Source organism: Jatropha curcas, chromosome 6, assembly GCF_041381405.1.
Source record: "Jatropha curcas cultivar XTBG-Jc1 chromosome 6, XTBG_Jcur_1.0, whole genome shotgun sequence".
Classification (NCBI taxonomy): Eukaryota; Viridiplantae; Streptophyta; class Magnoliopsida; order Malpighiales; family Euphorbiaceae; genus Jatropha; species Jatropha curcas.
This window is the reverse complement of record NC_143156.1, coordinates 9,537,044-9,561,977: the sequence shown is the minus strand read 5'-3', so window position 1 is coordinate 9,561,977 and position 24,934 is coordinate 9,537,044. Positions and strand designations below refer to the sequence as shown.

Here is a 24,934-nt window from a genome sequence, read left to right as displayed (position 1 = left end):
AAGTAACCTTGTCGTGTACTCCTGTCTGACCATAGCTCCTTTTTTTTCCACCAATACAGTAACCACAATTTTCTCACACCTGGCACCACTGCCTCCCACCACATACAATACAATCGTTCTTTGTACTGGGCCAAGCTTCGATTATACATAGCAGACTCTATATAAAACTTCTATGAATTTTACCTTCATAGTCCATCTATTACCACCACTCCCATCTCTTCTTCTTCTTCTTATGCGAATGAAAGGATAAAGATGATACATCGTGGGAGATAACTTTTGGTTAAATGATGCATTAAAGCTCCACAAAAGTTTAAACACACCTGTAGGGAGAGCCAAAGAGTCTTAGCTGTGATTAAAGCTCGAGCCGGATTAGGCGGTCTTGGTATACATGTGGTTTACACACAAAAAAAAAAAAAAAAAAAGCTCCACTAAGGTTGAGTTACAAAGTAACCACGTGTTAGAAATGGGTTTCAACTTTGATATTGTTTATCCATAATTAGGTATACTTAATACGAAAGTTTGGAATTAGGAGTTAAAGGTCATTTTCAGGTGCAATGGATACAATTGATACGACCTGGAAAGTTGAGAATATTTTAAATGAATTGCTCGATTCCAAAAGCTTGGACTAGCTGAATAGTGACATTTGATTTGAGGATTCATTGGTTAATCAAATTGCAATGCAAGGATGAGCTTACCGACTGTATACTTCTGAATCACTGGTGCTACATAAAAATGGCTGTTTTATCAGTTGCCTGAATTGTTAATAATTGGTATCTTGTTGATCATAATCTAGCCCTTATGCAGAACCAGTTGTTTCACTGAAAATATGGATCTGCCTTTGTTTATTTGTAACAAATTAATTTTGGTTTGGACTAGATAAGGTAGAGCCCTTTGTTCTCAAGTTGAAAACATTAGAGTTATAATGAAATTCTTAATTAACTTTGCATATGCTGATCTGTAAGTTCTGAAATTCTTAAAACAAAAGATATTATCTCACAGGGAGAAAGAAAGAGAAAGAGAGAGAGTTGCTACCTTCGGCCGGGCCGCCGGCGACATCCACGAAATACACAATTTGACAGTGGTTATTTGGGTAGAATACTCGCTTCACACGGAGCGGGAAGATCAGATCAGAGCCTTAACCTTCGGAGATCATTCTGGCCAATCTACCATCAGCCTTAGCGGATCATCAATAGTCCATAGCCTCCTGAAACCATCAACTTTAGCAATTTGAGGTAACCCATCTGTTTCCAGTATAATTATCCGCAAAGACTCTCTTTTTCTATTTGCTTCTGATTTTCTTGTAATGAGCATGTGTAGCATCTGGATACGAAATATTATAATGTAATCAAATGCTTTTGTGGTGTAAACATTATATTAGAAGAGATTAGGTTTCTCTTTCAATTGCATTTTTAGTTTATGAACTTTCTGGTCAACCAAACAGGCTTTAAAGCTCTCCCTTTGTAGTAATGGATTCTCTTTCGAAGTCTTTCAATCCAAACAAGCGTCTCAAAGAAGAGTAATCTCTCTCCTCCTCTCTCTCTCTCTCTCTTTGCTCATTGTGTCTATATTTGCCAATTTGTCTCATTATTGTGTCCAGATTTGTTAGCAATTTGAGTGGATCTTCCATGCTTGAAATCGCCGCACTTTCTACTATTGTCCCTGTACATGACTTTACCCTTTATTCTCTGTAATTGACCAGTTGATTAAATAATGTATTGCTTCATTTACTTGTTCTTCTGGTTTTGCTTACTTTGTCTTCTCAGCTTCTTTTTGTTTTGCGGCACTCCGTCAATCGTTTCCGTTATAAAGCTGGTAACTTACTGCTATCAATTTTGTAATTTTTATTTTAATTTTTTTATTGTGCTGGAATAAATTTTTTCAGTTTGCTATATCCTTTTGTGGGTTATGTTGCCCTCTTACTAAGTGGGCACACTTATTCTTCAATCATTCATCTAACTTACTTGCTTCATTGATGTTGAATTATAATGTACCATTTTAAATAATGGCCATGGATTGAACTATGATGCAGGGTTTTAATAATGCTCATTTTATAACTATTGGATAAGCCTACTATTATCTTGTTTCCATTTCTCTATGGGCGATTCTTCTATCACCTAGAAATGGTGGATGAAACATGAGAAATAGCTGTCTAATTTGTGTCTGATTAGGTTATTATTCACTTAATATCTTGCATATTTTATAAAATTCTTTTCTATTTTGTTTTATTTTATTAAGTCATTGTTTATTGTTGATTTGAGTGATTTTGCTAATGGCCTTAAAACAATTCACGTCAACAACGACCTATTCAAGCTAATTCAGTTTGATTCAAGTCAATTTTGTAACACGTTTTCTATTTCCATTACTTTTCCTTTTTCTGTTTTTTAAAACCTTGCTATGGTATCTGATTGACAAGTTCTGCCTTCAAGACCTTAATTATAGAAGTAACTCAGACTTTAAGTAAGAAGAATAAATTAAAGAAAGGAAGAAGCCCTAGCCCCAGATGCCAAGTATTTTACATTCTTTTCCTGCGGGCAAAACTATGATTCCCTTTCTTCTGTTGATATTTGATGTTGAAAAGATCACAATGCAAGTAATATCAGTATCTTGTTTTCTTTTCCCCCCACTTTCATAGGTTCTGGTTTCGCGAGGACATTGACAAAAAAAGCTGATGATGCACTTGTTGGATCTAAGAGTTTGGGAAATTACATGGCTGCTTTAACTGTGGATTTTCTATTCATTGTTCTGCCCATGCTTTTGTTTCTTACTGTAAGTGCTTAGAAGCAAAGACCTAACTTTTCATCAAAATGAATGTTTGAAACATGCAATCCAAGTCTGGATAGAAATTCCATACGTTGATTGCGGTTGCATTATGGTTACAAATGCAGGTGTACTATTGAAAATTTGTTCAGAAAAATTACACTATTTGCATGTGTTAGTGTGTTACAGTCACAGTGATTCACCATCATATGGATGTACAAAGGCTGATATCTAAAATAATGTGTAAGATTGCTTCTTTCTGATTGGTAGTTAGTTCAGGAATTAGTATAAGAATTAGCTAAGCAGTTATTAGTTTATTGGCAAGTTAATCCTGTTCATAATCACAGCACCAATATGAATTGGTAATCTAAGATAAACAAAACAATGTCTGTATTGATTCCTGTAATGGATGCACCAATATGAATCAGTAATCTAGCAATATCTGTATTGATTCCTGTAATGGATGCACCAATATGAATCAGTAATCTAAGATAAAAAAAGCAATATCTGTATTGATTCCTGTAGGCAACACACAAGTTGGGGAACCACCATCTTTATCTCCTTTTATTTGGTTAAGGTGTCTGATTGATTTCACATTATATTGTTCATTGGTTTGATTGTCTGGACATCCATAGTATGGGTTATGCAGGTCAGTTCTAAGTTATGGACTGTATTATCATGTAACTTAACTGTGCCATAAGCATTATATTCTGCTTTTTGAATTTTAAATTAATTATTGGTGGCAGGTTCTAGCAGAATGGACATTTATGTCAATAGTTTTTTTGATGGTACTCGTTTTCTCTATTGCAGCTAAAAGGTAGAACTTGTAAGTCATGCATTTTCCTCGTTCATACTGTTATTATTTTGTGGGAGTGTTATTTCAGTCATAATTTATAATGATCACGATTATTTCATAGCAGCTGAATCTTAGGTAATACATTGAATATTGTTCGCACTTGAATGCAGGGCTATAGCATCTTCTTCTTATCCTGAAACATCCCTTTCTCTCAGGACAATCATTTCCTCTTACAGGGTTGCTGTGGTATTCAATCTTACTTCATCTGCATGCTTCACGCTTTATTTTCATATTTTGGGTGAAACTATCTTTGGTGTGCCTTTCCTCTTGGTCTTACAAGATTCATTACTGCAGATGGTTGTGACTTGCCTTTGTATATTAGCTGTTGATTTTAGAATATATCCAAGAAGATATGCCAAGACTGAGACCTACGGTACTAGTTTGGTAAGTTTTCAACTGTTTGAACCAATTCGATGAATTTCAATGACATTTTTTCGCTTTCCGGTTATGATTAACATATTTGTTTCACTAATTTGACTTGAAGAGATTGCTAATTTTTCTTAGCTTAATTTAACATACGACTTGACATAAATGTTGAAAGTATATTGTTGTTAGTTTAGACTTGCTTGATTTCTTTTATGGAGCTCATTGTGTCTTTTTCACTTACGATAGCAATTTTAATCCCTTATCCTCACTGTTCTCTCTTAATATATAATTACGGCTTGCCAACTAGAATTACTTGTCAACTTAAGGGCTGTCTGTTTCAGCTTAATAACAGCACACTTTCTAACTTATTCATTCAAAAAATAAGAAATAAGCTTATTTACCTGAGCTGGATCTGTAAGTTATCCGAATTTGCAAGTCAAATTTTGTCTCAATGAAAATGTTCTTTTTAGAGCTGATTCAGTAAGCTATATAGCTTATTGGATAAGATGACATTGCCCTACAGTTATAAATAAGCAATATATCCACTCCTTAATTATTCAACAATCTGCTCTTGATATCACTTCTTAAGCATTCAGCTCAATAAGATAGTAGATTCAGATTCAACATTTAGAATTCAGCTCAAACAAACGACCTCTTAAAGTCGATTTCTTGATGGAAATCTATTCATCAACTACTAGACTATACAAGCTCTGTAATTACTAATTTTTATTGTTATAATATTAGATTTTTTCTGATTGTATACTCTTTTCTTCTTAAGAAAATCTATGATAGAACAATCTATCACTGAAATCTATATCTATATGTAATTGGATAATGCAGTCTTTTGAGGGTTTGAAATTTGTGCAGAAATTACTGTGTAACTTATCAAATCTTCTTTTTCATGTGTAATTCCCTCTAATTTGTACATTTGCATGTGAACTAAATAAACATCTCCTTTTTCCTGAAATAAAAATAAATTTTGAGGGAAAAGAAAAAGAAAACTATGATTCTGAGGTGAGTGTTTTAGAAATCTGAACAACACAAAATCGAAAGCAACACGAGAAGACATAAATTCATTTATGATAGGTAATGAGAAGGAAAAGACAGAAAAAAGCATAATAGAGCACCCCAGATTTGCCAAAAGCAAATATTCTTCTACAACATTTTTGGAGCAGGCCTGATCCGGTCATCCAGAAGCTTACTAGTGGGCTATCTAAATGCTTATATTTATCCTTTTCCTCCTACAAATCTTCTGAAATGGTATTGGGTTACACTATTCTCTCACATTTGGAACATGCAATGTTCTTGTGAGAGCCTGAATTAATTTGGCTCAGTTTTTCCTTGACAAAGCAATACATGTAGATACAGGATGTTGTGAATTGCAAATTGAATGTTTCCCGTATGTTTGGTTGGTATCCAAAAAATGGATGTCCTTTATTTGCTTTATACCAATTTGTGATGACTCGATAAAACCTAGTTGACAATGTGTATGAAGTAGGCCAAGTCATTTGGCAGAATGTGAAATTCATGTTAGCTACCCAAGTGGTTATAATTTCTGGTGTTGATTCATGACATCACTGGGATGGCCATTATGCCAAGGAATGTCGGGCATCCATTTTTCTTAATCATGGTTTTTTGAGAGCAAAGAACATGTATTAGTGGTGACTCATGACTGCTATACAATGATAATGGCCAGTATTTGCTATTATGTTAGGGCCATTAAACTTTCAAGCCTTAAATACTAAAAATTTCGTTATTTTTAGATTATTTTGATAATCATCTTCTATATTTTATGCTAATAACAAGCAAATCTCTTAAAAAAATCATAGAACTATATTCAAGATTTTTTGGAATTTTGTTGCGTAATGCAAGTAGATACTAGAAATTCTTTCACTTTTATTTTCTTTGCTTTATGTTTTTAGAATCATTAGATTCTTTTTTGGTGATGACATGAAGCTTGCTAGAATTTTTTTTTTTTTCCTTTGCTTTTCTTTGAACTTCACTGATGAATACTGAATGTAAATTGTTTCTGTAATATTTTTAATTCGTGCATTTTATGCTCATATATTAATTGCACATGTTATGCAGTTTGTTATTCTTAGAAAAGAGTTGCAGCATGATGTTTTTTTTTTTTTTTTTGTATTAAGTCTAGATAGCCTTGATTCAAAGATGCAACTTTGCCTGAAAATTATGGGCATCACACCGCATCTCCTTGTTTACACAAAATGTAGGTCACTATAAATAAGGACATACCTATGCTAAAGCAAGTAAAATACAGTGTACATGTTACTCCTGGGGAAAAAATTTTCTTCGTCAGAAAAAATGAAGAGTCAATTGATTTTGTATTTACGATTAGTTAAACGATAAATTGTCCAGGTTACTTTACAATTAAGTTATTTGTGCCTTAAGATATGTATTTGTGTTTGTTACTTTTAGAAGTTTAAGTTACTATAGCAGTTCATGAGTTTTGGTTATTTTGGTCCTCCTATCTTCTTTAACTAGGCTTTTACATAAATGGTGCACTGTAAAATTTTCTTGCAGCACATAATAATTCTACTCAATCAACTCTACTAAAATTTTACTCCCAATTTTGTTAGGATCCATTATGCGGATTCCTTTCCTTCATTCTGCTAGTTTAGGGCTCTATCTGTTATAGAAAGCTATAAATACTTTCAAATCATTCGTCATCATTTTCCCTCAGGTAATCCTAGGTCTAAGTTTGTAGAAAATGGATTATTGTTGAGAATTTGTAGCTTTGACACTATTTTGGAGTATTGTTGTGTAGGGTTTTCTCTGTGTTGTTTTATTCTCGGTCAGTCCTCTTTACTAATTATGAGCCAATGTTACCAACAAACACTATGCCTGCAGAGATTAATGTTTGTGATCAAGTAATCCAGATTATGGATCATTAATCAGAATGTTCAAAATCGTGTTCTAAATTCAAAACAACCATGGGAAGGGAACCAAACGATCTTTGAAGGGCTTATTAGTTGTAGTTGTTTGATAACGGTTATTTATATGTTACTTAAAGTCTCAATTTGACTAAATTCATTTAAAAGATAAGTAAAATATTTTAAATTAAAATTTGCATTAACTACAATGCGTCGATGGACTTTTAAACAGTTTTTCAAGTTTAAAATGTTGGCTCTATTTTATTTGACACTCAAAATTTAGCTCTTAAATTTTCAGAACTTAATTTTCAATTTTACCAAATGCCATCTTAGTCATACATTATCAGATGTTATTATTGAGCCACAAATTCCAGGATTTGGATATGCTTTTAAAGCATTGAAGAAGTTAACATGGCATTTTTTTAATTAAGACAAGCTATTGGATAGTAAAAAAAAAAAAAAAAACTTTGTAGCTATTCTTTTCATAATCCAATATCTAACATTCTGCATAGAGTTTTTTACATATTCAAAATGGATGGTTCCCACTTGACAGCCAGAAAATCCAAAAGAAGCCTATCCCCACCGCACTACATTTTTAGACAAGGCCATTTGACATTTCTATTTCTGTTCCACTTACTGAGGTCACTTCAGAAGTATAAAAAATTACTAATCTATATAGAGCCATCAAACCGGCCAACCAGCAACCTCTAGATAGCCTAGTTATGAACGAAATCTGAGATCTGCAATTCGAATTTACATTTCATCCTTAAACACTAACCAATTCTTAATAATCTCTAATTTTTTCTATGCTGAATCCTTATCTATAGGACGAGAAGCATTCTTAGGGCTTTCATATGTCAAACTATCTGCCAAACTTTGTCAATGGAAACAGCTGTGTTGAGTTCAGAATCCTTTGTAGATTATTTTTAATGGTTTACCAAAAACAGTAACCTTTCTCACTTTCTCTCTCAATCCATCACCCTCTTGAAATAATGAAATGTTATATGTGGCGATTACTTTTGCCTATTTTGGCTTATGAGTATGAATATCATGTGATGATGTCAGATGGATCTTGGGGTTGGCTCCTTTATACTGGCGAACTCACTAGTTTCACGGCAAGCGCGAAAGGTCTCTTCTGTGTGAGTCATTCTATACTTTATGCAGTCCTGTACATGCTGGTGTTAACTTTTTTATTTAAAAAGTAAAGGTGATGATTGGTAATGTCAATCTATGGTCCTAGATTGATGACACATTATAAGGAAGGCAACACTTGTTTTATCTACAACTTAAGCAAAGAAATTTACTAATTGATTGAAGGTGAAGGATAGAAGACCACTAGACTTGAGAGTTTTAATAATGGTGTTGAGGGAGTTTCCATGAAAAGGATTAATCATTTGATGCTGTAGTGACTGATTTTGAAGGTGGTTGCACAGGAAAAGAGCCTCAGTTGGTTACCTTACTGTTATCATGTTTCAACTTGTAGTTTTTTATGAAACTACGTCATCTAGCATAATGCCAAGGTCTTCTCTAGCTTGCATTTTCTAGTTCCTTTCAGCAACCAGTTCTCAATTGTCAAGATGTCAATATAGATAATTGGGCTCGATGTTTGGTTTAGTGCACAACTTTTTGTCCTACATTTTACAAAATATATTTAGTCCTTGAATCTATAAATATCAACATTTTGGTCCTTCATAATCTGAAACATTAGGTTCAAAAAAGTATTTATTTTTTTCTTTGGACTTCATTTTGGTCTATAGAAGGGTGGAACTGTTGAATTTTATAAAGCTTATGGAACGAAGCATGCACTGGACCAAACAGAGAATTTTTTTTTAAACTGATATAACTAATTGACTGCAGATAACAAAATGTCAGAGGAAAATGCATATCATCTTTTAGAGGGGCCAAGTGATCTTGGTTTCGTTGTTTGTGAACCCAGATATTATGTCTAGCTTTTACTACAGAGTAGTCTTGATGCTTACCTGGCCAAGGTTTTGTTGTATGTTTTCATTGAGATGAAGCATAAAAATTATTAGTTTCAATTGATGTATTCACCTGCTGTGTTGTAAAGCTGGACATTTCAGATGCATCATGCAACTCATGCTGGATTCTTTTGATAATAGCTGTCTCTTGTTTGCATAATCTAAAAGCAGATCCACAGATGTCTGTACGGAATGAAATGAGTAGACCAATGGAATGACATTTCAATTATTATTATATTTCAAATAGCTATGAGTTGGTTGGTGTTCTTATCAAATACCATTACCATACTGTTTCATTTTTTTTTGTCTGAAAGAAGAATAATGAAGAGCTGTATTTCTATTATTTTTAAAGATTGTTTTCTGAGCATTATATCCTTTATTATTCAAAAAATGCCTCTTTGAATTGATATGCTTGAACTTACTCCAAAATTACATTATTTATTTTTCTTCTATTATAGTGTGATAGTGCTGGGTTTTACTTGTTTACTCATGCCATTTCAGGAACTTGAAATCTGCCATCCGATCCACTAGTCCTCTGCTATTGCTGGGGTTTGGTCGACTTCTATTTACTAACACTGTGGACTATCAGGTATATTATATATATTTTGTCAATTGCATTAAATACTGAATTAGTGATAGATACAGGCCTTCAATTTCTTAGTCAGGTGGAGATCTACATATGTATGCGTTCTCATAAGAAAACATAGTTGGTTTTGAAATTGAGTGGACTGGTTATAATATGAAAATACCTGCTGCCAATAATGGGTAAATGTCAAGCCTATGATGGATGTTAGCTTAAACCTTTGTTTATCTTCATGATCTTAAATAGAATAGTAAGGAAAAACATATGAGATTCTTTTGGAGCATGACCTGTATATACTTTAACCAATAAACTATCCAATTGATAAACTCAATTTGACAGGGATTATCCCGTTGTATGATCTTGTCTGTTACTACAGATAGAGAATCCATCAGCATTATACAGATGGCTCAGTTCCTATTGTAGGGATGTCATAGACATCATAGATTTAATTTGAGTGGTATCATAATTCTGCACCAAAATTCTACCTTTTGAAAATTTTCCAATTCACAGTAAAAGAGAAAAATAGATCAAAGTCATTGTTCTTATGTTGAAAAGCTAATATGCCATTTATATTCAGTCAATCATTGAGAGAATCAGTGCAGAAGAATGACAATAAGCCCCAGTACTAATTATGAGATCTCATTCATAGGCTTCTGAAAAATGAACTTTTAGTCATAATAGTGAACTTGTAAACATCTTTTCTCCAATGATTTACTCTGTCTATTTTGCTATGAATTTTTATTTCATTGCTATTTCTTAACTTCCCATTCTATCACTATTCTTTTGCATGATTCTGTTTCTTTACTTTTTCATTGTAGCTTCATACAGGCGAATATGGAGTGCATTGGAACTTCTTTTTCACACTAGCTGCCGTGTCTATCCTTACGTCTGTAATTAATGTTCCTCCACAATATTCAGGAATCCTAGGTTTAGCAATTCTGATTGGTATAATTTCAACTGAACATATTTTCTAATTACCTGCGGAAAGATTTTTTTTTTTTTTTTCGCTGACTTTGATTTGTCAGGTTACCAATCTTGGTTGATTAGTGGATTAAATGTGTATCTGATTTCTGACGAAAGAGGAACAGATATAGTAAGCAAAAACAAGGAGGGAATATTTAGCATACTTGGTAAGTATACTTCAAAATCAATGAATTACCTTAACTCGTTATGAAATGTACAATAACATTTATAATAGTAGTAATGCTCTTATTCTTTTTTTTTTTTTTCTGAAGTATTCCTTCCTCAAGAATTTTATTAGGCTGTCGATAACTATTGAATGTACTAAGGAAAGATGGTTTACAGTTATCAGTTCTGATAGATTCTTTGATTTCTAAAGTTTCATTTTTCATTTTTCTGTTCTTTTAGCAAGGTTCATCCATGGCTTTTGGTTCTACAGATATCTAAAATTTTCTTTTATTAAGCCAAATCTTTTCATTGAATTGTAGTTTTTTAACCTCAGATTCAGTAGGCCTTTTCTCATTCAATTACTTGGTTGGGAACATTGGTTATGTTTCTGATGAATTAAGTTACAGTATCACTAGCTGACACACCTAGGTTTCTTGATGGGGTAGGGCAAAATTCCCAATTTCAACTCAAATAAGCATGCTTTGTTTGTAATACATTTGATAAAAGTCTCAGTCATTGATTTGTTTCCAGGCCAAGGAAGATTAGATTCTGATGACACTGTTACTATCTTAATTCATTAGGTACCAATGGCATTGGTCTAACAAATTAATAAAATATAATAGCTTCAATATCCAAACAGAGAAAAATAGAAGAATTTGTTGAATGGATTATTTGGAAATTAATAAAACTTTGAGTCTGTCACCAGTGTCTGAGTTCACTCGTTTATCTTATAAGTTGGAGGATTAGAAGTTGGTTTTGTTTTCTGGACTTTGCATATGCATTTGGCATAATTTTCATGTTTCTATTTCTGATACAAAAATAATTCTATTTACCTTTTTTTCATCATTTCCAGGATATTGGGCTATGTATCTTGTTGGTATCCAGTTAGGCTACTACCTTTTTTTTGGAAACCACTCCTCTAGTAGAATGAGAAGCAATAAGTGGGCAAGAATCAGAGTCTTCTTTCTTTCTCTCATTTTCTGGTATTTTTCCATTTCAAGAAAAATTTTGTAATTGGCATCCTTGCCAACAAATTGATTTCTTGGAACATTATGATCACTTTCTTTGTCAATTTTTCTTGCAGGTTTATAACTGTAGTTCTAGATAGACATGTTGAAAGAGTTTCCCGTAGGATGGTAGGATATGCTGCTTTGTTAGTTAATTCATTAAAATGTCAGAACATTGCTGATGAAAATGAACAAAAACTTTTTTGCAGTGCAACATGGCTTATGTTACCCTGGTGTTGGCTCAAAACTTTCAGGTAGTCCCCTTGACCTCAGTTTCTAAGGTCCCATTTGTCTTGCAGGGTAAGATTAGAACTGGTGACTTCATAGGTGAAACTGTTATGATATGCTGACTAAGAGGAACAAAATAAAGAGTAAAGTTTAACTGCTATATTTCCTGACTTTTAACAAAGTAACTTCTTGAGGGGAGTTGGCCAATTGAACTTCCTGAGCAAAAGAACAATAACCAAATTAGCATTTAAATCAAGACAAAAAGATGTCTTACAACATATTTTCTAGGTGGCTAGTAGCCGTTCAAGGAAAAACTATGTAAACCAAATACTTTGCTACAATTTCTTAAGGAATAATTTCCCCGGCAATAAAAAATAATTTGCATGATGACCAAGAGTAAATGATTGAAAAATCAACTACGCTACACAAATCTGTGGGTTTACTAACATACGAACATCCTAAAGGCTGCTGAGGATTCCTTGGGGTGGATTCTCAAAAATATGCATTCACAAGGAAAGTGAAGATTTTGTATTTCATTCGATATGTTGAGCATATGCATTATATCTATGGGTTTACTTTAGAAGTGAAAATAATCTGTTCACTGTGGTCTTTGGATTGAATGGAAGTCAGTGTTTGTCTTTAGAAAAATCAGCATATAACTGAAAGGAAAAAGCTTTTTGGTTGATTTTGGAAACAATAAGCATGAATAACTCGTATATACTTGTCTAGCAAGGCAGGTGAATGTGATAGTGATTTTACAGTTAGCTGCCAGTGATGTTCATGCCATTCATCACATGATCAGCAGCTATTTTTGTCTGTGACCATTCACTGGGGCCTTGTGTTGGCTAGTATTTCAACCCACATGGTGGGAAGGAGTAATTTGGTTTTGTTGAAAATGTTATTTTGGTGGTTTTGTATGCCAAGAAAGTGCTTCATTGCATCACTTGAAAAAACTTTACTCTTAATGGTGTGTTTTATATACCAATAAAGCTGTTTTATATGCCAAGAAAGTGCTTTATTCTGCCAAATCATATGTTGGAACCGTCTTCAAAGTTATCAAAAGCAAAAACAAAAACATGGTTTTGTGAAAGAAATAGTATACAACCAATTTCAAGCATGTTTTGTTTATATCTGAGATGTGGCTAGACAACTTCTAACTTGTTTGAATTTTTCATGCTTTTCAGGTTCTGGCCATACTAATGCTCTCTGATTTCATTTCTGGAAGTAAAATTTCAGCTCTTGAAGAAGCAATCGACCGGAATTTACTAGGCACATTTCTTCTGGTGATAAAACATTCTCTATCTATTTAGGCACTCTTAACATGCTTTGATTATTCATCCATTCAACTCTTTTTTTCCCCCATCCGCTTCTCCAAACAGCCTTTGGAGATCTTACTTCATTTTCTGTTTTCTTTTGTTGCAGGCAAATGTGCTTACAGGGCTGGTAAACTTGTATGTGGATACCCTGTTTGCTACATCACTATCAGCCCTATTAATCCTGCTTGTTTATGCTTATGTTCTATCTATCATAGTTGGAATTGCAGACTTTTACAGTGTCAGGCTAAAATTCTGGTAGCGGCCTTGCTTTTGTATAAAAAGTACCCTTGGATACAATTTGTTTAGATAATCAGAATTTCTTGTTGCAGGCTGTGGGTCAAAGTTCGATGTTTTTCTCTTGTGGTTGGTATTACGCATTTCAAATGTAGGCATGATTTAATATCTATATGCTTGGAGATAATTTCATACATACAACTTTGTTGCTTGCCTTCTTTTTTCTGCTGTAAGTTTTTCTAAATGAATATAATATTACTGCTAGACATCATTGCCATGATAATATGTGGATTCTATCTGGATTGTAATATCGATGATGAAAATTATTGTCCCTATAGCGAATAAACCATCAGTCACGCGCATGTACTTACCGATATCCTTCTTGATGAGACAAAACTGCATACTTCAAAACTTTAGCTCATTTTTAACTTTGCACACATCTTCTTTCTTCTTTCTACTACATTTTATACCGCAGATGAACTATGCAGGATGAAAGAAAGCAGCTGAGAACAGTCGATTAGCATTATTAGGGAGAAGAGAGATAGGATAATGAGTTGAAAGTTGAATTATTAAGATTACTAGAAGGTACTGTATAAGGGAAGCTGATGGTGATGAATTTCTCTGCAAAATCCGACAGCTTGGACCCTGGTCAAAGATCAATCACCAATTTCAGGTACTTATCACCAGATAAGGTAATTCTCACTGTTTGTAATTGTCAGAAATGCTGTGATTAAGGCTACGATTTAGGGCTGTAATTATGGGATTATGTGCCATGGTTAAGGCAAGAACTAAGGCTATAATTTAGGGCTGAGATTAAGGGATTATAGGGCTGTAACTAGGGCAAGAATGAAGACTGTGATTGGTTCAGCAATTAACAATCTGTTTGGATGGGTGAGAGAAGGGTAATCAATGGAAGGGTAAGGGAGGGCAAGGAGGGGGAAGGATAGGGAGAGATAAAATAATATTAATGTTTGAAAAGGGGTGAATTAGTGGAAAGGGAAAGAAAGATAATGCATATTCTTTGTGTTTAGAAAGGTACAAAATTACTTAGTTACCTCTCCCTCTCCTTGCTTACATCCTAAATTGGGGTATAGTAAAATTTGGACTTGAGGTAAGGCTTATCCTTATTTACTCTCTCCTTCCTTAACTCACGTCTTCCCAAACGAGGATAAGTATCTTAGATACTGTTCATTCCTCTTATGTATCCCTCCTTCACCTCCAACCAAACAGAGCGTAAGGAATTGATTACCCTAAATATATATATATATATATAGAAGGAATAGATGCTAGAAAAGTTTCAGCCTCATTATCAATCTCTCTCTCTCTCTCTCTCTCTCTCTCTCTCTCCTTCTTGATTCAGCCTGACACTCTCAACTCTCTCTTTCTTACATAATTCAGCATCTTATTCTCAATCTGTCTTTTTTTTTTTTTCTTACATTGTATTAGAGCTTGAAACGGCCTGATTTTCCCTATTTCTTCATCCTCTTCTTCCCACTAAAATTCTTCTACTTTCTTCACGGTTTTAGTCACCGTGTTTTACCCTTTTCAGATTTGTATTGATAGTGATTCAATCGTAGAGGATAGTTGGTGATGGGGTGACAATTTTTTGGCAGAGAGAGGTGGACGCAGATTGGAGATAGGAAGCAGATGGAAAAGAGAGAGATGAAATGGAAGGGAAAACCAAAAAAAGAGAGAAATAAAGGAAAAATGGTGAATAAGAGGGCTGACGTGGAGTGTTGAGTGGGTAATAAAAGAATTTATAATTGAAAGTTGCCAAATGTAAAATAGGTGGTATTCTAACTGATCAGAGTGCTTGACTGCGGACAAAGGTCTTCTATTGTTACATAATTGGAGATCGAATATTTTTAAGTTACAAATTCAAGCTGATATGCCCATTATGCCCGTACAAATATACTCCCCTTGTTTTCTTTATATAGAGATAACTGAATTTGCATAGAGATTGAGACGGTAGTTAAACTGAATATTTTTTCCTAATTATGCATATTTTACCCCTAAACAACATTAAAGGAGCTCTTTATTTGATGGATAGACAACTCATACCGGTAAACTTCCAAAGCAACATTAATTACAGGATTTCAGCCAAAGTGGAGGGGATTTGAGCCGAAATTGGAGAGAATTCTGAGATAATGGAGTTAATTTCTCTATTTTCAAACTTTCTCAATTAAAATTCCACGTTTAAAATTTTGAATTTCCCTTATTTTCTAAAGTCTTGAGCAATTTCATTTATATGCACGCAAATATGATAAAAATGTGGAGCCCAAATTTTTGATACTCTCACTGTCTCCTCAACTTCTAGAATATGCATTTATATGAATTGGGAACAGAACGTAAATATGTAATTGTATTCATAAGCTTTTCAATCTAAGGGCAATAGAAAGAGGAGAACAATATTTTTTGCATCATGAATAATTCATTTTCATCTGATCTCAATGAAGTTCCAACAAATTCGCCCACACATTCTTATGATATACACAATTTTCCAATTGCCAGACTTGAACTCCTTACCTAATGCATAAAAAAGCACTGGTGGTTCTTGAAATGAGTCATACTGAAAATGTTGTTGCAGGCAATGAGAAAAGAAGAAACAAAAACAAAAATATACCAGATCATATAAAGAATTCTATAAACACCAAGGTTTTTTCTGAGTTGCAACAAAAAATCCATTAAGATGTGGCATGACAAGTCATTCTCTAGGGCATAAAAAAGGGATGGGTTTGTAAGTGATGCCTCTGGTACAACTAATTCATAATTATTGTCGATTTTTTTCCCACTTTGTATAACTTATTCAGAATATGAGCAGGAAATTTTCGTCTATGTTCAATTACATTATAAAATTACATTAAATAATTCATAGTTAACAAAATTCATGTATATATTTACAAGGTATAATATCGATATAAAAGGGTTTTCAAAATTATAGTGCAACTATCTACTTTAGTGCCCATATTTTGAAAAATTTCACAAATTCTCGCTTATGTTTGTGCTTACATCCAAAAGTCTACATTGCTAAAAATACACATTGAAAAAATAGCCATCCTTCTAGACTTTGAAAACTTAAAAGCATTAAATGTCTTTTCCTTTTTGCCTACTATTTTTTTTCATTCAGAGACTTTGAAAACTTAAAAGCATTAAATGTCTTTTCCTTTTTGCCTACTATTTTTTTCATTCAGAGAACAATCTGCACGCGGATTATAAAGCTAAAATGAGGATATCTTAGTCTTTTCATTTGACATTTTTTTCAAAATTTTCGTTTTAAGTAAAATTCTTCGTATAAAAAAAAAAAAAAAAGGCTCAAATTAGAAAATTTTTATAAATAAAAAGAACAAAAGAAGTAATTTAAGTCCTTCCAATAAAATTAACTCTGAAATTGGATAGATGAAACTTGTGATCAAGATTGGATTCGTCATTTCACGTGCCAATTTCACCATTGGTTCCTGCGAATTGTTTTATCATTATTCTTCTTTATTGTAACGGTGGATGGAACCGGTAATTTCAACTATTTTTTTTTTATTTTTATTTTGAATCGTAGATGACAATAAATGAAATCGTACTGATTCCGAATCAAAATTCCTGAACCGATTCTAGTTTGGTCTTTCTCTGTATCAGTTTCAGCCTGATTGGTAGTTAGGCATTGAAAACAGCAAATAGCTTTCTGCGAGTTCGGGCAACCTCATACTTCTTTCCGTACGAATAAATAAATTCCAGAACCATGAAAAAAATGGGAAAAATCTATAGGCAGTTACTGTCATTTCGTTTTCTAAGGAATCACATTTCGTTTCAGGGTGTGAAGTAAAGAGAACAGAACAATTTTATTGGCTTACCCACAAAACATGGGATCCATAAGATTCAGTGCTATGGCGGTTCATTGCTGCCCACATATTCTAGACCATACGATCTGTATTTCCTACATCACACGGCAATAAATGGTAACATCATTCCCGCTGGAAGGATATGGACGTTAATCATTTAGGTTGCAAAATGAACCGACAAAGTCCAATCAGGTGTGAGCGACAGGTCCAGATGAAAGCTTGCTCCATATTACACGTGCCCACATTCTAGTGATCATACGGTAAATGCTGATCAAATAATTTTTCTAGAAAATATTTGTTTATAGTATTTTTTTAGAAAATAATTCCATTTTATTTTTTGCATTAAAAATGGGGCCAATGGTAGTCTTGTACTTTTTTTTTTAGATTAAAGAGTAACTTTTTATCCATAAAAATAAACTATATAGCTAATATTAAATAAAAATATATACAAAACGACAAACCATGATAAAGTAGATTTAAAAAACAATCTAAATAAAAATATAAGTATATTTCTATAAGTATAATTTAATTGATTGTTTTATTTAATTTTCTTATTAATACGAAGAGTGAAAGGTTTCACATTTGAGATTAATGCAAAAATATAATGTCTCCAAACGGTTTATAATATAGAGAAATAATAATTTCTATATATGAGATACAATAGCTTTAAAAAAAGGAAAAAAGTATAATAGAAATATAAGCAAAAAGAAAAATATTAATAAGAAATTACAAACACAAGAAAAAAAAAAACATATTTGCACTTATCGCAAAACAAAAAATTAGGAAATAAAAACAAAATTAGTGACAGATCAAATTATTATTATTATTATTATCATTGTGATTATTATTATTACAAGGTCTTGCAAATTAATTATTATTATTATTATTAGTAACAAAAGAAGCTGGATAAAATAATTATAACGGTGACAACAATAATTTAGAATTAGATCTAAGAATAAAATCTCAATATATTGACAACAATAAATCTAATAATTGGATAATAATAAGTACAGATTTGAGAATTATTTATAAAAAAAAATTAAAAAAGAAAAAAAAAAAGAAAAAGGGGTGATCATCAGTGAGAGCTCACTGGTGGCCGCCCGTGAAAGAAACAAAAAATGCTTTTAAACTTTAGGTTTTGGAGAAAAAGGGGAGCCGCTTGTCTAACTTCCATTAGAATAGCTATTGCTAACTTTTGTTCAAATTTAGATGAGCAATAATAACTTTTATGTAGAATGATAATTTTTTTAATTTTTCAATTTTGGTTGAATTATTTATCTAACAGTTTATTTTATTTATTTTTTAATTTTTGTGAAATACAAATTTTATGAACGAGATTAGTACCATTCTAAACAAAAAGTGTGTGGACATATTATTAGAAAATTGAAAAAAAGGAATAGAAATTTTATTTCATAAAATTGTAAGTATATTATTTATTATTCTATTTTGCAGACTAAGCAAGGGACAAACGAGGAAGTTGGTGTCTTTTCGCCGAGTAAAAATGGATAAAATAGTATCCTTTTTATTTTAAGATATAAAATCATTTTAGGGTGATTATTTTATTTTAAAATATAAATTATTTTGAATATTTTAAAAAATAATAGATGATCTTTCTTTCAATTTTACTTTTATTTATATTAGATATAATATAATAATACGAGACAAGAGTAAGACGTGGGATAAAAAATAATTCAGTTGATTATGTTAGTATAATTTAGGAAGTGTAGACAAAAATTTAAAGACCTAAAACACTGAAGTTTTATGTGATCAATCACAATATATCATGTGGCTGTAAGACCTAAACACTGAAGTTTCATTACATAAACATAGTCAAAGGATCTAGATTACAATTAGATGCAATAAATGCAAGTGATAACAAAGGGTACATAATAAATATTATAGATGGGTGCCCATGAAAAAAAAATAATGGGATTGGACTTTGGGATGGGAAATTAAGGCTAGTAATTAAAAATTGTGAATGAGAAATCATAATTAAGGGACAAATTAGTTCAATCTTAATCTTGATTAAGACAATTTGTTTCTGGCCAAAATCTGGCTGGTAGTCCTTTCTGGGGCACTGGAAATGGGTCATATTGAATTCCATCTCCTGATCCCACCACTTCGCACCTGCCACATAAAAGAAAATATGAGCTAATAATCCAATAGTTGGAAATATGTAATCCCCAATTACAAATTTTCAATATTTAAATACTCCATCTGTCTCTCATATATATATATATATATATATATATATATATAGGCCTAATTTGACATTTATATAGATTAAGGGTCTATTTGGTAAAATTAGCTGTTTTACTAGCTGTTAGCTATTTTAATAGTTTTTCATAAAACGCTAAAAGTTAACTTTATATGAGTTAATTTTTTATAAAACAGTACATTAACTTTTAAAAACTAGTTCAAATATTATGTTACCAAAAATTATAAAAATAATATTTAGTGTTTTGACCAGTTACTTAAAAAGCTGTTGCCTAACACGCTCGAAGAAAAACTAGTTAATATAGTTAAACTATATTTTTTTATTTAATTTTTTTTTCAAAAATATCACTTTATAATATTAAATGATGTGTATACAATTGAAAATACAGATATACATTAAATAAGAATATATTAAGAAATTAAATAATAAATGTCTTTTAAAAAAAGAAATAGGACTACACTTCAAAATTGACCAAAAGAAAATGAGTTTATATATATATATAGACATTGGAGGGAGTATATAATATCCATTATGTACCTGAATTTGGTTACTAGATGATGGATCATGATTAGCATCTCCAACTTAGCAAGTTCATTACCAGGACAAGCATGAACTCCATTGCCAAATGGAATGAAGGTATTGGGTTTTGGAGGAACCTGCATCCAATTTGAAACTTGTTTTATGCCCTTTCCACTAACTTATGGCTTCCAAACACTTGTCTAGTTAATAAGGAAAGAGAGAGAGAGATATTATACTATTGGATACCTCAAACCTTGATGGGTCAAAAATATGAGGATCAGGAAAGAACTTTGGATTGTGATGAATGTTCCTGAACAGTGGCATCACCTTCCACCCATTTGGTATTAAATATCCTGTACATACATATATACACATGTATATAAATTTTTGGAAACTAAAGAAAAAATAATTGGATGCTATAGTTGCTCTTTTTGAATGCTATTGTTAAAGACAGAATCTTCTAGATCATTATAATTGTCCTTACCCTTATATTCAACATCCATTATTGCTTCCCTGAAGGAAAAAGATATAATGCTTGCCATTCTTAAACTCTCTAGTATTACCTGCAAATTGAAATGGAAACACTGTTTTTAAATCTAACACTTGTCTAGAAGCATCTATTCTGAATGATGTGATATTATAATTTTATTCAGAAGTAAATGTGCTGATCAATACAAAATGTAAATATTATTAATGCTTATGACATGTTAGAAATATGAAAAATGGTGAGCCTATACGCATCAAATAGCTTTTTTTTTTTTTTTTTTTTTTATTGGAAGACTCAATAAGCCAAAATAATATGGTGAACTATACAGTAGAGATATTCTTCTTTTAATTCACCAAATAGATTTTATGGTTCACTTCTCACCGTAATGAGAAGATAACCAGATCTCATGTGGTTGACAGATTTTCGTAGTTTTTGCAGAGAGGCTGCTTTCATAACTTGAGTCGAAATTTGAAAATTTAAAAATCATGATAGCATAATTTTACCATTACACCAAAGTCATACTCCATGAATGCATACCCTATAAGTAAGTGGCATATTCCTTGTCTGTGCCCATGTCAAGGACTTCTTTCCTCTTTTATTCACTTCATATATTGCCATGTGCTCAGCCTGTGATTAATTAATATATGAATAATAATTAGTTTTTTTTCATTTTTTAAATGGAAATTTCTTTGTCTTTTTATTTTTTGGAAAGAAAAAAAATAAGAAGAAGAAGAAGAAAGATTTCTCACCTTAACAGCTTCTAAGAGTTTCTGATCATCATGAAGGAATTTCAGAATCCATGTTAAAGCACTAGCAGTAGTGTCTTGAGCTGCAAAAAGTACTCCTATAGTATTATCAGCAATATGATCTAAACTTAATATTTCTCCATTTTCATCCTTGAAATTAAGAAAACGACTCAATAGATCCTTCTCCAACAGCTTTTTCTCTTTCCTTTCACTTATGATCTCTCCCAGGATTTGATTCAATCTTTTTCTTGCCTTTGATAATTACATATATACAAAAGAGAGATGAAAAAAAAAAAAAAAGATTAGTAGAAATATATGCTATTTTTTTAAAATTAAAAATATACTTTGTTATAATAATTAAGGGACTAAAAGTATGAGTAATTACCAAAAGTGCTTTTTGATAAGTAGTTCCAGGAATTTTTGTTAGAAGAGAGTTATAGCCCTTGTCCATTATTTGATAATTCTCATTTAGCTTCTCTCTATAGTTGTTGCTTAAGAGACCAAAAATTGAAAGAATGCCCACTTGGAAAGAAAGCTGTGCAGGATAAAAAAATATGAGCCACAAATCAGAATAGACACAAAAGTCAAAATTAATAAAATAAAATGACAATTTTCTGAGAAAAACATAATTGGGACATTCATATCTAGATAAGCCAAAAATGAGTAACACAAATGTGACATGTGTGCAACCCAAGAAACTGGGTTTTTTTATTTTTTTTCTTTCCTGCAATTAAATTAATAGTTTAGTGATCAAATACCTGCGACGTTTATTCAAAAACATCCAGAATAAACGCCAAAAACTTTCCATTTAAAATTTTTTCTATATTAGATCAGGATCAAATACTAGTAATTCTCATCTCCTTTAGAAGTTCCTGATTTATCAAGAAAAAAAAAAAATCCAAGTAATGGATATGTGAAGGAATTACAAACCTTCTTCATTTCATGATAGGTGTTGACGATTTGCCCATTAGCCCATGATTCTAAGGTAGAATTGGTAAAGAATTCAATATCCGGAATGAGTTTTCGGATTGTTTCTGGGGATAAAGAACCTTGAACAATTTTTCTCAGGCGATTATGGTAATCACCTTGATGAAAAAAGAGAGCTGATTGTCCAATTAGCCTTTCCTTGCTCTTGGGATATGTTGGCTTGAACAAGTGAGAATGAGTCACAAGAACAAATCTTGCAGCCTCAGGACTAGCCAACATAACACAAGGGCAACCAAGTATGTGAGTTTTGAATATTTCTCCATATCTGCAAATAAATTAAAGAAAAAGAGAAAAAATTAGTGTGTCTATATATAAAACTCTTTCAAAATAACAATAATTATTTAATAATATACTAAGAATAATGAACCTTAGCTGCTTTGTAGCAAAGAAGACATTTGGGTCTTGGGAGTAAAGTCGCAGAGTTTCACCTACATAAGGCCAACCCATTGATCCTGGAGGAAGCTTAGCTCTTGGTTTTGATTCGTTTCTTTTTTTCTTGATCAGGAGGTAAGAAAATAGAGTAGAGAGAGAGAGGAATATGTATATAATAATAGAAGTAATCTCCATGCAAATGTAGCTCTCTCTCCCTCTCTCACACTCTCTATTGCTTGTCTGTGTTTTTTGGATTGCTGTTATATATGACTATTAATTGGTCTCTGATATGTTGAGTTGATGATGGTAACTATAACGTGAGTGTAATAAGTGAGAGAGAAAGAGAAGAGTTGGTGTTTATATAGAAGGACAAGACAGACTGTGACAATTTTTTCCTTTTTTCTTTTTTTTTTTTTTAAATTATGTGATACCAATAAATAGATCGAAATGATCGACTTGTCTAGATCCGGTCTATAAGCCATTTTACACCGAAGAAAAAGGATAAGGTAAAAACAAATTTTTAAAAATTTTTATTTTTGATTTGATTAATGAGTGAAACTATAGACATTTATATAAGTCTAATCCAGGAAGGAAATTCCATTCATTGCATATATTATTGAATGTAAGAATACCAACTAATGGTTTTTTTTTTTTTTTTGATAAAATATACTGTATAAGCATTTTGTTTTTATATAAAATGAATGGCTAAATTAGCTCAATACTTAAGATTTTATATATCGAACATTAATGGAGCAATACTGCATGCCAATCATACGAGTTTAACAGAAAGTATACAAGCTACGTTAAATACAAAAGTTAACTCAATTTAGGACCATACTCACACCAAAAAAACGTTTTACTTATTTGGGACATGAGTTTGATTTTTATTAAGATTAAAATTGAACGTTCAATTATAGTATTCTGAATTTTCTATGTTTTTAAAATTTTATTATCAGGAATTTTCATGGATTTCGCAGGAATTAGTCAAAAACAGATTCTCCAGATATAAAAATAATAGAAATCAATAAAAAACTGATTGTCTAGATTTTTAGTCTCATTTCAAAAATAAAAGTGACTAGACGAGGGAAATTATCTATTTTAATTAATACAAAACTTTTCAAATTTTTTTATTAGAAAAAGATAGAAGTAGTCAATCCATTGGATACCTGATATAATTCGACCTTGATGAGTTTAAATTGTGAATAAATAAGTTCAGGACGAGTCTGAGTAATATTTTTACTACTACTACATATTTAGTTCATATTGGATTTAGGTTAAGAACTTGGGTATTTGCTACTGATCAGATTATGGTTATCAAGAAGAAAAAGAAATTGGTTTTCAATGAAAAAATTGTCATATTTCTTTTCTACCTTCCACTTGCTTTTCAATGAAAAAATTGCATTGTTCTTATCTCTCTCCTCTAACCAGTCAATTCTAGACCTTTGTAATCACATAAGCTCCTCCCTAGCTGACAACTCCTTAATATTAACTTCTACTGACTTTTGATTAGCTAATGCCTACTCTGATTACGATTTTATTTGTCGCTTATGAATTTTCTTTTGACAATCCGTTAAAACCCTATTCACATTACCAAAGTACTACATTTTTCTTAACCTCATCACCTCTCTACATTGCCTATATTTATCCTTAACCAAATCAACAATGCCAAATAATTATGACTAGAAAATGTAAATAGTAAAAGGTGTTCTTCATCATTAATATGTTTGCTTGCGGTAATTATGGCCTTTATTGAAATTTTTTTTTAAAATATCATATATTACATGAATAATGTTGGTTCAATGGCGTTTACAATCTTAAATTTTGATGATCAACAAAAATAATAAATTGGAATAAATTATCATATAATATGTTTTTTGAAGTCTTGTGTAGAAATTAAATTAAGTGATCTCATCAAATTGAAGACTAAAGCTTATCCAAATGAAGACCAATAAGGCGACTTGAAGAATTGAAGGCAATGTATTGAGTAAGTTAGCCTAGTTAGCTTAGTCTAGTTCATTTTGTTAAAATAGAAAGATAAATTATGCGTATTCTAGCTAAATCAAAAACATATTTTTAGCCTTTTTTAAAATATCTACGTAAGGAGATCTTTTTGTTAAAATAATATTTCTTGAAATATTAAGAGAGAAAAATGTATTTCAAATCTTATCTTTTAGAAATTAAAAATACATTCTTTTTAGTAAAAAGATTTAATGGCAAAATAAGATCTTAAAATTAGGTTGGATTTTTAAATTTGAAAAGACCCACTTTTTATAAAAAGTACTACATCCCAAAATCTTTATCTCTTTCATGCTAAAGTTTTTCCGCCACTTTACTTCTTCCCTCTTATTCTTTCTAACGTTAACCTTTTCTTTCTAACGGGAGAAAAGGTTTTTTCTGGGTATATAAGGATGGCAGAATACTTGATCTAGT

The 24,934-nt window shown here is 31.8% G+C and overlaps 2 protein-coding genes across 3 annotated transcripts; one reads left to right on the top strand and one right to left on the bottom strand.

Annotated features, from left to right (window-relative positions):
* The first annotated feature begins 552 nt into the window (after positions 1-552).
* Positions 553-13,546, top strand: LOC105629831 (transferases, transferring acyl groups). 2 transcript variants are annotated; one of them, XM_012211483.4, is made up of 18 exons: positions 553-881; positions 1,000-1,232; positions 1,442-1,516; positions 1,598-1,661; positions 1,764-1,812; positions 2,633-2,766; positions 3,504-3,574; positions 3,724-3,799; positions 3,908-3,997; positions 7,936-8,009; positions 9,351-9,438; positions 10,251-10,377; positions 10,458-10,562; positions 11,414-11,543; positions 11,645-11,696; positions 11,777-11,821; positions 12,980-13,078; positions 13,218-13,546. In XM_012211483.4, exons 3-18 carry the CDS (start codon positions 1,467-1,469, stop codon positions 13,368-13,370), a joined length of 1,407 nt encoding a protein of 468 aa, XP_012066873.1. In that variant the 5' UTR covers positions 553-881; positions 1,000-1,232; positions 1,442-1,466; the 3' UTR covers positions 13,371-13,546. The 2 variants fall into 2 exon arrangements, with proteins under 2 accessions (XP_012066873.1, XP_089578614.1); XM_089722488.1 differs by having other exon boundaries at positions 986-1,232.
* A 5,387-nt stretch (positions 13,547-18,933) lies between these two features.
* CYP707A4 (cytochrome P450, family 707, subfamily A, polypeptide 4) lies at positions 18,934-22,819 on the bottom strand. The gene is made up of 9 exons (XM_012211509.4): positions 22,500-22,819; positions 22,076-22,397; positions 21,531-21,680; positions 21,149-21,397; positions 20,937-21,026; positions 20,397-20,475; positions 20,159-20,265; positions 19,931-20,049; positions 18,934-19,302 (listed from the first exon to the last, which is right to left on the bottom strand). Exons 1-9 carry the CDS (start codon positions 22,697-22,699, stop codon positions 19,191-19,193), a joined length of 1,428 nt encoding a protein of 475 aa, XP_012066899.1. The 5' UTR covers positions 22,700-22,819; the 3' UTR covers positions 18,934-19,190.
* Between the last annotated feature and the right edge of the window lie 2,115 nt (positions 22,820-24,934).